General features: G+C 44.3%; 1 protein-coding gene across 7 annotated transcripts in view; it reads right to left on the bottom strand.

Moving 5' to 3' along the window:
* The window catches only part of pcnt (pericentrin), a 355,160-nt gene that overhangs the window by 226,120 nt on the left and 114,121 nt on the right, over positions 1 to 14,919 (bottom strand). For all 7 annotated transcript variants that reach the window (XM_085985359.1, XM_085985354.1, XM_085985358.1 and 4 more), the window contains 2 exons: positions 10,254 to 10,509; positions 4,014 to 4,093 (listed from right to left, as the gene is read on the bottom strand). In XM_085985359.1, coding sequence (XP_085841485.1) covers positions 4,014 to 4,093; positions 10,254 to 10,509 — 336 coding nt within the window. The remainder of the gene's footprint in view (positions 1 to 4,013; positions 4,094 to 10,253; positions 10,510 to 14,919) is intronic.

Below are 14,919 nucleotides of genomic sequence, written 5' to 3'. Positions count from 1 at the left end.
AGGAGCTTTTCCCCTTAGTAGAGGGGTCAATAACTAGGGGGCATAGATTCAAGGTAAAGGGCGGGAGGTTTAGAGGGGATTTGAGAAAGAACTTTTTCACCCAGAGGGTGGTTGGAGTCTGGAACTCACTGCCTGAAAGGGTTGTGGAGGCAGAAACCCTCACAACATTTAAGAAGCATTTGGATGAGCATTTGAAATGCCATAGCATACAAGGCTACGGGCCAAATGCTGGAATATGGGATTAGATTAGACAGGGCTTGATGGCCGGCATGGACACGATGGGCCGAAGGGCCTCTATCCGTGCTGTATTACTCTATGACTCTATGACTCTATAACAGGGACGCTTGGTCTGTGGCCGGAGTTCATGCACATGTTGCTAAGCAACAGGGAAGCCTGGATTTGTTGCTGTGTACGGAGCTCTCGTACCTTTTAACTATCTCTCTGTAATCCGGACTTTTTGATAAACTGGCACCACGCCAGTCCCGTTGGTGCCGGATAATAAAGAGTTTCCTGTAATAGACTTCAAGAGGACATAGACAGGCTGGTGGAATGGTCGAACACATGGCACATGAAATTTAACGCAGAAAAGTGTGAGGAAGGTAGGAAGAATGAGGAGAGAAAATTTGTGGCTCGGTGTCAAATTTTGTTTGTTAACGCTCCTGTGAAGCGCCTTGGGACGTTTCACTTCATTAAAGGTGCTATACAAATATAAGTTGTTTTTGTTGTAGTGAATGGTACAATTTTAAAGAGGGTGCAAGAACAGAGAGCCCTGGGGGTGCTTGTACACAAATCTTTGAAGGTGGAAGGACAGGTTAACAAAGCAGTTAATAAAGCATATGGGATCCTGGACTTTATAAATAGAGGCATAGAGTACAAAAGCTGTGAAGTTATGCTGAACCTTTATACAACACCAATTCGGCCCCAGCTAGAGTATTGTGTCCAATTCTGGGCACCACACTTTAGGAAGGATGTGAAGGCTTTGGAGAGGGTACAGAAGAAATTTACTAGAATGGTTCCAGGGATGAGGGATTACAGTTACATGGATAGACTGGAGAAGCTGGGGTTGTTCTCCTTGGAGCAGAGAAGGCCAAGAGGAGATTTGATAGAGGTGTTTAAATCATGAAGGATTTAGATAGAGTAAATAAAGAGAAACTGTTTCGGGTCGATAACCAGAGGGCACAGATTTGGTAACACAAACTGCAAAAGAACCAGAGGCGACGTGAGGAAAACCTTTTTAGGCAACGAGTGGTTAGGCTTTGGAATGCATTGCCTAATAGGGTGGTGGATACAGATTCAATAGCAGCCTTCAAGTATTCATCCAATTCCCTTTCGGAGAAAGAGCAGGGGGAGTGGGACTAACTGGATTGCTCTCTAAAAAGCTGAAATAGACTCGATGGGCCAAATCATAGAAAGTTACAGCACGGAAGGAGGCCATTTCGGCCCATCGTGTCCGCACTGGCCAACAAAGAGCTATCCAACCTAATCCCACTTCCCAGCTCTTGGTCCGTAGCCCTGCAGGTTAGAGCATCCCAAGTGCACATCCAAGTACTTTTTAAATGTGGTTAGGGTTCCTGCCTCTACCACCCTTTCAGGCAGTGAGTTCCAGACCCCCACAACCCTCTGGGTGAAGAAATTTCCCCTCAAATCCCTTCTAAACCTTCCCCCAATTACTTTAAATCTGTGACCTCTGGTTTTTGACCCCTCTGCTAAGGGAAATAGGTCCTTTCTATCCACTTTATTTATGCCCCTCATAATTTTATACACCTCAATCAGGTTCCCCTCAGCCTCCTCTGTTCCAAGGAAAACAGACCCAGCCTATCCAGTCTTTCCTCATAGCTAAGATTCTCTACTCCCGGCAACATCCTTGTAAATCTCCTCTGTACCCTCTCTAGTGCAATCACATCTTTCCTGTAATGTGGTGACCAGAACGGCACACAGTACTCTAGCTGAGGCCTAACTAGTGTTTTATACAGTTGAAGCATAACCCCCCTGCTCTTGTATTCTATGCCACGGCTAATAAAGGCAAGCATTCCGTATGCCTTCTTACCACCTTATCTACCTGGCCTGCTACCTTCAGGGATCTGTGGACATGCACTCCAAGGTCCCTTTGTTCCTCTACACTACTCAGTGTCCTACCATTTAATGTGTATTCCCTTTCCTTGTTAGCCCTCCCCAAATGCATTACCACACACTTCTCCGGATTGAATTCCATTTGCCACTGTTCTGCCCACCTGACCAATTTATTGATATCTTCCTGCAGTCTACAGCTTCCTTCTTCAGTATCAACCACACAGCCGATTTTAGTATCATCTGCAAACTTCTTAATCATACCCTCTATATTCAAGTCTAGATCATTGATATATACCACAAAAAGCAAGGGACCTAGTACTGAGCCTTGCAGAACCCCACTGGAAACAGCCTTCCAGTCACAAAAACACCCATCAACCATTTCCCTCTGCTTCCTGTCTCCGAGCCAATTTTGAATCCAACTTGGCACTTTGCCCTGGATCCCATGGGCTTTTAACTTCGTGACCAGTCTGCCATGTGGAACCTTATCAAAAGCCTTGCTAAGATCCATATAAACTACATCAAACACAATACCCTCATCTACCCTCCTTGTTACCTCCTCAAAAAATTCAATCAAGTTTGTCAGACACGACCTTCCCTTAACAAATCCACGCTGACTATCCTTGATTAATCCGTGTCTTTCTAAATGAAGATAAATGGCCTCTTTCTGTGCTGTACTGTTGTATGATTGTCCAAGGGATCAGTACTAAGCTCTTTTTGATATATATGACCTGGACGTGTGTATGGGCGGCATCATTTCAAAGGTTGCAGATGATACAAAGCTTGGAAATCTAGTGAACAGTGAGGCGGATAGTAACAGACTTCAGGAGGGCATAGACAGACTGGTGAAACGGGTAGACATAGCAGATGAAAATTAATGCACGGAAGTGTGAGGTGATGCATTTTGGAAGGAAAAATGAGGAGAGGCAATATAAACTCAATGATACAATTTTAAAGGGGCTGCAGGAAGAGAGAGACCTGGGGTACACATACACAACTTGTTGAAGGTACGGAACAAGTGGATAAAGCTGTTAAAAAATACGGGACCCTTGGCTTTATAAATAGAGAAAGAGAGTACAAAAGCATGGAAGTGATGGTAAATCTTTATAAATCACTGGTTAGACCTCAGCTAGAGTGAGGTGTCCAATTCTGGACACAACACTTTAGAAAGCATATCAAGGTCTTGGTGAGGGTGCAGAGATTTACCAGAAATTAGGGAATTCAGTTTTGTGGAGACTAGAGAAGCTAGGATTGTTCTCCTTAGAGCAAAGGGGAGATTTATTAGAGATGTTCAAAATTATGAGGGGCTTTGATAAGAGCAGATAGGGAGAAACTGTTTCCACTGGCAGGAGGGTCAGTAACCAGAGGGCACAGATTCAAGATAATTGGCAAAAAAAAGCTAGTGGGAAAATGAGGAGTCATTTTTTTAATCGAGCGAATTATGATCTGGAATGCTCTGCCTGAAAGGGTGGTGTAAGCAGATTCAATAGTAACTTTCAAAAGGGAAGTGAATATATACTTAGAAAGTAAAAATTTGCAGGTCTATGGGGAAAAGAGCAGGGACGTGGGACTAATTAGAAAGCTCTTTCAAAGATCCGTCACAGGCATGATGGCCCGAATGGCCTCCTTCTATGTTGTATTATTCTATGATTCTATGGTAAGTGCAGCATTCTTGGGAGGAACAGATTACTTTGGACCAATGGTTTCCATGAGTAATGAACAACTGCATTATCAACTTCACGACAACCAGGATGGTAAGAGGCAAACTAGATGGTCCGAGGTCTTTTTTCAGCTAGCAATTCCTAATTGAAACCTTTCCAGTTCTGATCAAACTTCATGAGGTGGTCTAAAGCCTTTTGTTTCAGTGTATTATTGAGATAGATGTTAATTGGTTGCCAAAGAACAAAACTTTCCTAAAATTTAAATAAACAAACTGGTTTTCATACTTGCAGTTTCTTTGTTTCCTCTGCTACCATTGTGGCCTTCAACAGAGCTGCTTCTTCTTCCAATGCCTTCCCTAAATCCTCTGAAAACAAAAGTATGGTTGTGGAATGTCAGTTGACTTGCTATGGCTTTCCCTTTCTCACTTCAATTCTACAACATGGTTTCATGCATCAGTTGTGACTCAGTGGTAGCACTCTCACCTCTGAGTCAGAAGGTTGTCGGTTGAAGTCTCAATGAAGAGACTTAATCTAGGCTGACACGTCAGTGCAGTACTGAGGGAGTGCTGCACTGTTGGAGGCGCCGTCTTTTCGGATGAGACATTAAACTGAGGCCCTGTCTGCCCTCTCAGATGCATGTAAAAGATCGTCAGGCATTATTTGGAGAAGAGCAGTGGCGTTCTCCCCTATGTCCTGGCCAATATTTAATCTTCAACCAACATCACTAAAATAGATTATTTGCCCATCACCACACTGCTGTTTGTGGGACCTTGCTGTGTGCAAAATTGGCTGCTGCGTTTTGTAATTACCACAGTGACTACACTTCAAAAGTACTTTATTGGCTGTAAAGTGCTTTGGGATGTACTGAGGTTGTGAAAGATGCTACAGAGATGCAAGTCTTTTTTTTTCTTTTACTTGTCATCTATATGTTTTGCAAACATTATATTTTGACTACCTCCAAATTCAAGTAACCGGATTGAGGAAGCTGTGGGATAGGAGAAGGTCTAGAATCTAAATAGAGATGATAACGTAATGGTTGTAATTTTGTTCTATGCAAGTAGCATTTTCTTGTACTATTTAACAATAACACAAGGTAATGCCACTTCACTAAACCGTGAAATGCTACCATTGTGGCCTTCACTAAACCGTGAAATGTGAAATGCACTGGCCTTGAGCTGACTTTCTTGCACTTACTACACTTGTCTATTTTGTTCTGGATAATGTGGGAACAATGAGCAGCAATTCCTTGCAAGTGCGTTTCAAAGTAAATTTAGACGGTATGGCATCATGTTTAGGCAAAAGGATTTTATGAAAACAACCAAGTATCAGCAATCACAAATGGACTACTGCATTCTGCACAGAATTTAAAGCCTTTGACAGACGTTGGTGCAGACATCACAGAAATCACAGAAACCCCACAGTGCAGATAGAGGCCATTTCAGCCCATCGAGCCTGCACCGACACATATCCCACCCGATCCCCGTAACCCCACGTATTTAATCCCCCTAACACGAAGGGTCAATTTATCATGCTGATTGAAGAGGGGAAGCATTTAGTTAATTTTGCTGCACGTGAAATTCGGAGGATCTAACAACAGACCAGCTGGGGCACATTCTATGTGCTCAGTGTTGTGCCTTAGCTGTCTTATATGTTAATGCTGGTTTGCTTTTCCACATAGATGTACATAGAAGCTACAACACAGGAACAGGCCATTCAGCCCACATCGACATTTACACTCCATGCGAGCAAACAGTCCTAATAACACTTACCTGTCCTGTTCCCATATCCCTTTTTCTTAATCCACCTATCCAATCTTATCTTGAATGTTGACATAATTTCTGCCTCAACCACTAACTCTGGAAGTCCACAGCCTCACAACTCTTGGTGTAAAGAAGTTTTTTCCTGCTCTCTGTTCCAAAGTTGTTACATTTAATCTTATATCGCTGCCTGCTTATTCTTGATCCCTCAACCACCAGAAACAGCCATCTTCTATCTACCCTGTTACATCCTTTCAACACTTCTATCACATCGCCCCCCCTAATCTGCATTGTTCTAACACAAAAGACCCAGTATTTCCAAGTCTTTCTGCCTACTTATATTTCCTCATACCAGAGAGCATCCTCGTGAATATGCATAATGAATTCCAGTTAAGTTCTAAGCTTAAATTTCAGTTGAATGAAACAATGCACACGTTCTGTAGTACTCACCCACAGCTTATCTCCGACTCACCACTGAATCCCTACTCTCACCAAATTCCCGTTTTAGAAGTCCTTATTCTCACTCAGTTACCAGCTCACTCCGTGATGTGCTCTCCACTCCAGCTCTCAACTCATTTATTTACCGAACAACATAAAGAGTACAGCTTTTGTATACCTTGCATGCTTATCCTGTAAATGGCATCCGGGTGTGATGTTTTTCTGGAGGATTGCCACCCAATGCCAACACCACAATTCCCTGAGAAACACAAACACCCATACAGACCTGATAAATGAACAGCACGCTTGAAGCTCTGTCTGACTAACCTAACTTGTGTCTGTAGAGAGGCTGGAGACATTGTCAACAAGAGGTCAATATGAGAAAGGAGGAAAGACTTGCATTTATATAGCGCCTTTCACGACCACTGGACGTCCCAAAGCATTTTAAGAGCATATGAAATAAGAGCAGGAGTAGGCCATACAGCCCCTCAAGCCTGCTCCGCCATTCAATAAGATCATGGCTGATCATCAACCTCAACTCCACGTTCCCGCGCAATCTCCATATCCCTGGATTCCCCTAGAGTCCAAAAATCTATCTATCTCAGACTTGAATATACTCAAAGACTCAGCATTCATAGCCCTCTGGGGCAGAGCATTCCAAAGATTCACAACCCTGAGTGAAAAAATTCCTCCTCATCTCAGTCTTAAATGGCCGACCCCTTATCCTGAGACTATGCCCCCTAGTTCTAGACTCTCCAGCCAGGGGAAACAACCTCTCAGCATCTACCCTGTCAATCCCCTTCAGAATTTAGTATGTTTCAATCAGATCACCTCTCATTCTTCTAAACTCGAGAGTATAGGCCCATTCTACACAATCTCTCCTCATAGAACAGCCCTCTCATCCCAGGAATCAATCTAGTGAACCTTCGTTGCACCGCCTCCAAGGCAAGTATATCCTTCCTTAGATAAGGAGACCAAAACTGTGCACAGTACTCCAGGTGTGGTCTCACCAAGGCCCTGTACAATTTTAGCAAAACTTCCTTACTCTTATACTCCAACCCCCTTGCAATAAAGGCCAACAAGCCATTTGCCTTCCTTATTGCTCGCTGTACCTGCATGCTAGTTTTCTGTGTTTCTTGCACGAGGACACCCAAATCTCTCTGAACACCAACATTTGAAAGTTTCTCACCATTTAAAAAAATATTCTCTTTTTCTACTCTTCCTACCAAAGTGAATAACCTCCCATTTCCCTACATTATACTCCATCTGCCACCTTACTGCCCACTCACTTAGTCTATCTATATCCCTTTGCAGACTCTTTATTTTCTCCTCACAGCTTACTGTCCCACCTAGCTTTGTATCATCAGCAATATTGGATACATTACACTCGCTCCCTTCATCGAGGTCATTAATATAGATTGTAAATAGCTGAGGCCCCAATACTGATCCTTGCGGCACCCCACTAGTTACAGCCTGCCAACCTGAAAAAGATCCGTTTATCCCTACTCTCTGTATCTGTCCGTTAACCAATCCTCTCTCCATGCCAGTATATTACCCCCAACCCCGTGAGCCCTAATCTTGTGCAATAACCTTTTATGTGGCACCTTATCGAATGCCTTTTGAAAATCCAAATATACTACATCCACTGGTTCCCCTTTATCTACCCTGCTAGTTACATCCTCAAAAAAATCAACAAATTTGTCAAACATGATTTCCCTTTTTAACAGTACATTCTGAAATGTTGTCACTGTTGTAATGTAGGAAACGCGACAGCCAATTTGCACAAAGCAAGCTCCACAAACAACAATGTGATAACGACCAGATAATCTGCTTAGTGATGTTGATGGAGCGATAAATATTGGCTTGGACACTGGGGATAACTCCCCTGCTCTTAGAAATAGTGCAGTGGGATCTTTTAACTACACCTGAGAGCAGAGACAGGGCCTCGGTTTAACGTCTCACCCGAAAGACGGCACCTCCGACATTGTAGCACTCCCTCAGTACTGCACTGGAGTGTCAGCCTAGATTTTTGTGCTCAAGTCTCTGGAGTGGGACCTGAATCCACAACCTTCTGACTCAGAGGCAAGGGTGCTACACTCAGACACATGCTGACACACATAGTAGGAGCAAAGAAAATTCAGCGGTACAATAACACTGGGGCTTTACACAACACATTAGGAGACCATGTGCAGCACCATCCATCTAAATATCAGCTTGATACACGAGCGCAGTACATGGCTTCTTTAGAACCTAAGATGGAAATATTTAGAATTCCAGAGTTTAGGGCCTAGATAGCTGAAGGTACAGTCACCAATGGTGGAGCCAAGGAAATCGGGGATGCACAAGAGTTGGAGGAACGCAGAGTTCGCGGATTGTAGGACTGGAGGATGTTAGCGATAGGGAAGGTCGAGTTCATAGATAGATTTGAACACGAGGACGACAATTTTAAGAGCAAGGCGTGGTGGACTGGGAACCAATGTAAGTCAGGAAGCACAGGGGTGATGGATGAACAGGACTTAGTATGGGTTAAGATATGGGTAGCAGAGTTTTGGATGAGCTGAAGTTTATGGAGGGTAGAAGATGGGTGGGAGACCGTCCAGGAGAACACTGGAACTGTCGAGTCTGGTGGCAACAAAAGCATGGACGAGGGTTTCAGCAGCAGATGAGCGGAGTCAGGCAATGTTATGGAGGTGGACGTAGGCGGTGTGTGTGTGGAGAGGAAATGGCGTCAGATGCTCAGCTCAGGGTCAAATAGGACGCTAAGGTTGTGAACAGTCTTGGTTCAGCCCGAGACAGCCTGAGTCAGAAGGTTATGGGTTCAAGATCCACTCCAGAGACTTGAGCACAAAAATCTATGCTGACACTCCAGTGCAGTACTGAAGCAGTCTTTCAGATGAAACATTAAACCGAGGCCCCGTCTGCTCTCTCAGGTGGATGTAAAAGATCCCATGGCACTATTTCAAAGAGCAGGGGAGTTATCCCCAGTGTCCTGGCCAATATTTATCCCTCAATCAACATAACAAAAAACAGATTATCTGGTCATTATCACATTGCTGTTTGTGGGAGCTTGCTGAGCACAAATTGGCTGCCGCATTTCCTACATTACAACAGTGACTACACTTCAAAAGTACTTCATTGTCTGTAAAACGCTTTGGGACGACCTGAGGTTGTGAAAGGCGCTATAGAAATGCAAGTCTTCCTTTTTTTTGGCAGGGGCCAAAGACAATGGCCCAGAAATTCGGGTCGGGGGCTTCCCGCGGGTGCAAGCCCCCGACCTGCACTTACCTACCGCGCCGGCCGTTGAGCTGTGGGCCCGCGTGGGATTCCGATCCTGGGCCTCCTCCAACTGCCGGCGCGCAGTGCTTGCGTATCCCGGGGCGCAGTTAGTTCGATGCGTCCCCTGGGATCACGTGGGCCATGGAGAGCCAATGGTAGCAGGGACTGCTTCATTCATAAGTTTGACAGGAAGACCTGTCAAACTTATAAATACTATAAGCCCCAAAACATCACTAAATCTTCAAATAAATTTTTAAAAACCATCACATTTTAAAAATAAACTATAAATTACATGAAATAACTATTTTAAACAATAATTTGAATTTTTGAAAAAATTAATTACATTTTCTAATGGGGCTAAAAATAAACTTACCTTGCTTTAAAGTATTTAAAAATAATAAACGTGTGGAAAAAATGTTTTAATTTTAATTAATTCACCACTTACCTTGTAAAAAGCAGGCCTTAAGTTCAATGCGCACGCGCTGCCTCTCCTGCGCACGCATTCGACCACTGAACCCCTTCTTTCAGGGGAATGGAAGTTCCGGTTTCCAGTGCATGCGCAGTGCATGCACGAAACCGGCACTTCCATTGGGCTTACGGGCGAGTACCCCATGCATACTCACCCGTGGAGACCCGAATTTCTGGGCCATTAATGGCTTCGGTCGTCCCAATCTTTAATTGGAGGAAATTTTGGCTCATCGGATAAGTAGTCTGACACAGAGGCAGTGGAGGGTAGATTAGTTTTTTCATTTGATAGGCATTTTATTTGACGTATGCTGTAACAAATACTGCAAAATACATTGCACGCAGTCTTAAAACCAGGGATGTCACAATTTTGTCCCAAGGCATAAAACTTACTGTTTCATTCAGGTTAGCTAAGGAAATGTATGCAGAATTAAACAGTAAATTAGGGCAACCTTTCCTCAAACAAATGGCATGTAGTGATGGCCATTCTATACAAATGCAGCATTTGCTTGGAATTTCTACTATGGTACATAATGTGCAATCCCAGAATACAGAATCTGAGCGCACCTCACCCTACAATATACTCTACCCATTTCCCGTTGGTGCTTCTCCAGAGATTGCTCCATTTGCTGCTGGTTTTGTTCCCTAATATTCTCCAATTCGATGTGCTGTCGGTTCTGCAGCACTGCCACCTCCTGGCGTCGTTTATCATTCAGCACCTCTCGCAGCTCAGCAAGGGACTCCTCCTTCTCATGCTGCAGGTTAGACTGCATAAGCTCAAGTTGGGCCCTGTGCATGTTGTTCAGGCTTAGACGTAGGGATTCCAACTCCAGGTGGTGTTCTGTCTGCAGGGAAGGAACAGCTTTTCTCAGAATATGGACACCATACAAACTGGCCAGGGTAATTCAATAGTAACTCAGGAACATTCTTGCTTCTTTAGCTGAATTATATACATCTTAAATTCCTAAATGTGGAGATTTAGCTTGTGAAGTGACCCCATAATGCAAATAAATTGAGAGTCAGGTCACGAGTTTAAATGTTTCCAATTTTTTAAGAATATTCTACTTATACTGTGAAACTATTAATATATTAGATTTGCTGTGAAATTAAATAACTGGATTAACCTTTACATGGCTAATTGTTTCAGTGGGAACAAGGACATATTGACTGGTTTGACAGGTTCCAGTAGCAATGCAGCACTTGGAGCAAGTGTACTGTGGAGATCACACAAACATAAACAGGGATATTAAGAAGAGTGTTACTGATTCATGACTAGACACTGGCCGAGAAAGTCCCAAGAAAAGAGAGAACTAAAATGTTGGTTCCTTTTATCAAAGCAGTCCTCTGTCTCTTTGCCATTCTGTTGGCCTCTGTCTTGCTTTTAAAACTTCACTCAAAGTTCGACAGATTATCCTGTACTATTAATTTCTTGCGACTTGAAGGCGATAAGATGCAGCCACAGCCAGTCACTGCCACTGGCCGGGGGGAGGGGCAAGATAACGGAGCTGCGAGAATTAGGAACGGCAACATGATGCGTTTCAATGCAGAAAATAACTTGTTAGCCAAAATATTAAATTCTGGGTAAAATCAGATTTTTAAAAAATCTTAGCCTCGTGAGTTGAAACCAATAATTGCAGGACGCAAAGCTGAAAAGCTGAATGGCTTCAACACCAAAAGGTCACTGCTACTAGAATTAAGCCTCAGTTTAATTATGCATACAATTGAAGCAACACCATACAGCCCAACATACAGGATAATATATACTGAGCTCCCCTGACAGACGCAAGGGTGAAAGCAGTACTCAGCAAAACACTAACACAAACTTCAAATCTCTTCAGTATCTGGTGCACTACTTCTGACAAAAATACATTCAAGTTTGTGTATAACTTGAGATGAATACATCAGCACAGAACACATCTTTCTAGTCAACTTCATCTACAAAAATGGCATCAAAGACTATTATCCCATTTCATTCTAAAAGTGAAGGGAAAAACCTTGCTCCATAAATCTGTGCAGAGGCAGCTGTTGAGGCACGACTTTAGGCCTCGGCACCATCTGAGGGGGAAGGAAAATCAGTCAGGACTTAGGACACGGGCAGCCGGGTTTTGGATGACCTCAAGTTTACGTAGGGTGAAATGTGGGAGGCTGGCCAGGAGAGCATTGGAATAATCAAGTCTAGAGGTAACAAAGGCGTGGATGAGGGTTTCAGCAGCAGGGGAGCTGAGGCAAGGGTGGAGACGGGCGATGTTACGGAGGTGGAAGTAGGCGGTCTTTTTTTTTTTTTTTTTTGTTATGCTGCGGATATGACACTAAGGTTGTAAACAGTGTGGTTCAGCCTCAGACAGATCTTAGGGAGAGGGATGGAGTCAGTGGCTAGGGAACGGGGTTTGTGGCAGGGACAGAAAACAATGGCTTCAGTCTGCCCAATATTTAATTGGAGAAAATTTTTGCTCATCCAGGACTGTATGTCAGACAAGCAGTCTGACAATTTAGAGACTGTGGTGGGGTCGGGAGAAGAGGTAGTGAGGTAGAGCTGGGTGTCATCAGCGTACATGTGGAAACCAACGCTGTGTTTTTGGATGATGTGCCTCGATGGGCCCTTCGTAGGATGCAAGAGAGGCACAGAGGGAAGCTGTAGGCTTATCTAAAAGGGAGTTAAGCCTGGGACGGCAGCAGGAGAGTAGGATGGTCGAAGAGTAATGAAGGATTGGGGTAGGGATTTGGGAGGGCAGTGTATCCGAGAGAGGAGAGATGAAAGGAGGCATGACGACAGGAGAGATTGGTGAGGGAGGGAGAGAGAGAAAGGAAAATAGGGGGGAAAAGTGGAATGGCTCAGGTCCGGAGCAGCAGCCAAAGGGCGCATGCGAATGGACACGGGAAAAGCTCAGGTTACATAGGCCTGTTTAAAAGTAATAATTAATGGAATACATATTTCCTGGTAGCAGGGAATAAGTTGGGGATAATAGTCGGGAGACCAGGGTCAAAGTCAGAGGTCCCATGGAAGGACAAGCCGACGTGAGCAGGATGGGGCCGGTACGGAGCATCGACGAACCGCTGTCCAAAGTAGGTGAGTGAAATCCAGAAGCTATTTGAAGGGTAGAGAGTTCAAGGATGGAGGTTGTTGCTGTAGGAATGAGAGTTGGGAGCGATGCAGAAAGATGATGGCGAAATTGACGCAAGTTGGAGGTCAAAGTGGCGGAGAAAAAGTAAAACCACAAGCCAGTGACCAGCAAGTGGAGCAACAGCTGCTAGCTAGAAGCCAGACGAACTGAAAAACCAGTAGAACCAGTTCAGCAGAGACACAGCCGGAAGTTTAAAAGGTAAAACACTTTTTGCAGCATAGATATAGACAAAGCAGGTAAGTCCTACAGTGTAATCCAGTGCAGAAACGTAGTATAATCCAATGTAGTTCAATCCAATTACCCCCATCAGCCTACACTCAATCAGCAAAGTGATGGAAGGTGTCATTGACAGTGCTATCAAGCGGCACTTACTCACCAATAACCTGCTCACCGATGCTCAGTTTGGGTTCCGCCAAGACCACTCGGCCCCAGACCTCATTACAGCCTTGGTCCAAACATGGACAAAAGAGCTGAATTCCAGAGGGGAGGTGAAGTGAGAGTGACTGACCCCGACATCAAGACAGCATTTGACTAAGTTTGGCATCAAGGAGCCCAAGTAAAATTGAAGTCAATGGGAATCAGGGGGAAAACTCTCCACTGGCTGGAGTCAGGACCAATGTTCCCTGTAATTTTGTTTGGTGCTGCACAGCCCCTTTAAGGGGCTGCTCAGGCCATTCAAAATACAGCGCACGCGAGGTTTTTGCATTGAAAAGCCGGCAAGCCGGCTGCACGGATTCCCTGGAACACTGGTTAGTAGTGTGATGGAACACTCTCCACTTGCCTGGATCAGTGCAGCTCCAACAACACAAGATGCGCGACACCATCCAGGACAAAGCAGCCCGCTTGATTGGCACCCCATCCACCATCTTAAACATTCACTCCCTCCACCACTGGCGTACCGTGGCTGCAGTGTGTACCATCTACAAGATGCACTGCAGCAACTCGCCAAGGCTTCCTTGAACAAATATTTTGTATCAGTTTTTACAGTAGAGGACACTAAAAATATCCCAACACTGGACAAACAGGGGGCTATTGGGGGGGGGGGGGGGGGGGGAGGAGTAGCTAAACATGATTAAAATCACTAAGGAGATGGTGCTCGGTAAGATAATGGGACTTAAGGCAGATAAATCCCCTGGACCTGATGGCTTACGTCCTAGGGTCTTGAGAGAAGTAGTGGTAGGGATTGCGGATGCATTGGTGGTAATTTTCCAAAACTCCCTGGATTCAGGAAAGGTCCCAGCAGATTGGAAAACTGCTAATGTAACGCCCTTATTTAAAAAGGGAGGTAGACAAAAGGCTGGAAACTATAGACCAGTTAGCCTAACATCTGTGGTTGGTAAAATGTTGGAGTCCATTATTAAGGAAGCAGTAACAGGACATTTGGACAAGCATAATTTAATCGGACAGAGTCAGCATGGTTTTATGAAGGGGAAGTCATGTTTGACAAATTTGCTCGAATTCTTTGAGGACGTAACAAACAGGGTGGATAAAGGGGAACCAGTGGATGTGGTGTATTTGGACTTCCAAAAGGCATTTGACAAGGTGCCACACAAAAGATTATTGCACAAGATAAAAAATCACGGGATTGGGGGTGATATACTGGCATGGGTGGAAGATTGGCTATCTAACAGAAAACAGAGTTGGGATAAATGGTTCATTCTCGGGTTGGCAATCAGTAACTAGTGGTGTTCCGCAGGGGTCAGTGCTGGGACCCCAACTCTTTACAATCTATATTAACGATTTGGAGGAGGGGACCAAGTGCAACGTATCCAAGTTTGCCGACGATACAAAGATGGGAGGGAAAGCAGTGAGTGAGGAGGACATAAATAACCTGCAAAGGGACATAGACAGGCTAAGTGAGTGGGCAGAAATTTGGCAGATGGAATATAATGTTGGAAAGTGTGAGGTTATGCACTTTGGCAGAAAAAAATTAAAGAGCAAGTTATTATCTAAATGGAAAGAAACTGCAAAGTGCTACAGTACAAAGGGATCTGGGGGTCCTGGTGCATGAAACACAGAAGGTTAGTATGCAGGTACAGCAGGTGATCAGGAAGGCCAATGGAATCTTGGCTTTTATTGCACGGGGGATGGAGTATAAAAGCAGGGAAGTCTTGCTTCAGTTATACAGGGTAC

This window comes from Somniosus microcephalus, chromosome 4 (assembly GCF_052327205.1).
Source record: "Somniosus microcephalus isolate GS21.2 chromosome 4, FLI_Smic_1.0, whole genome shotgun sequence".
In the NCBI taxonomy this organism is placed as follows: Eukaryota; Metazoa; Chordata; class Chondrichthyes; order Squaliformes; family Somniosidae; genus Somniosus; species Somniosus microcephalus.
This window is presented reverse-complemented; position numbering and strand designations above follow the sequence as displayed.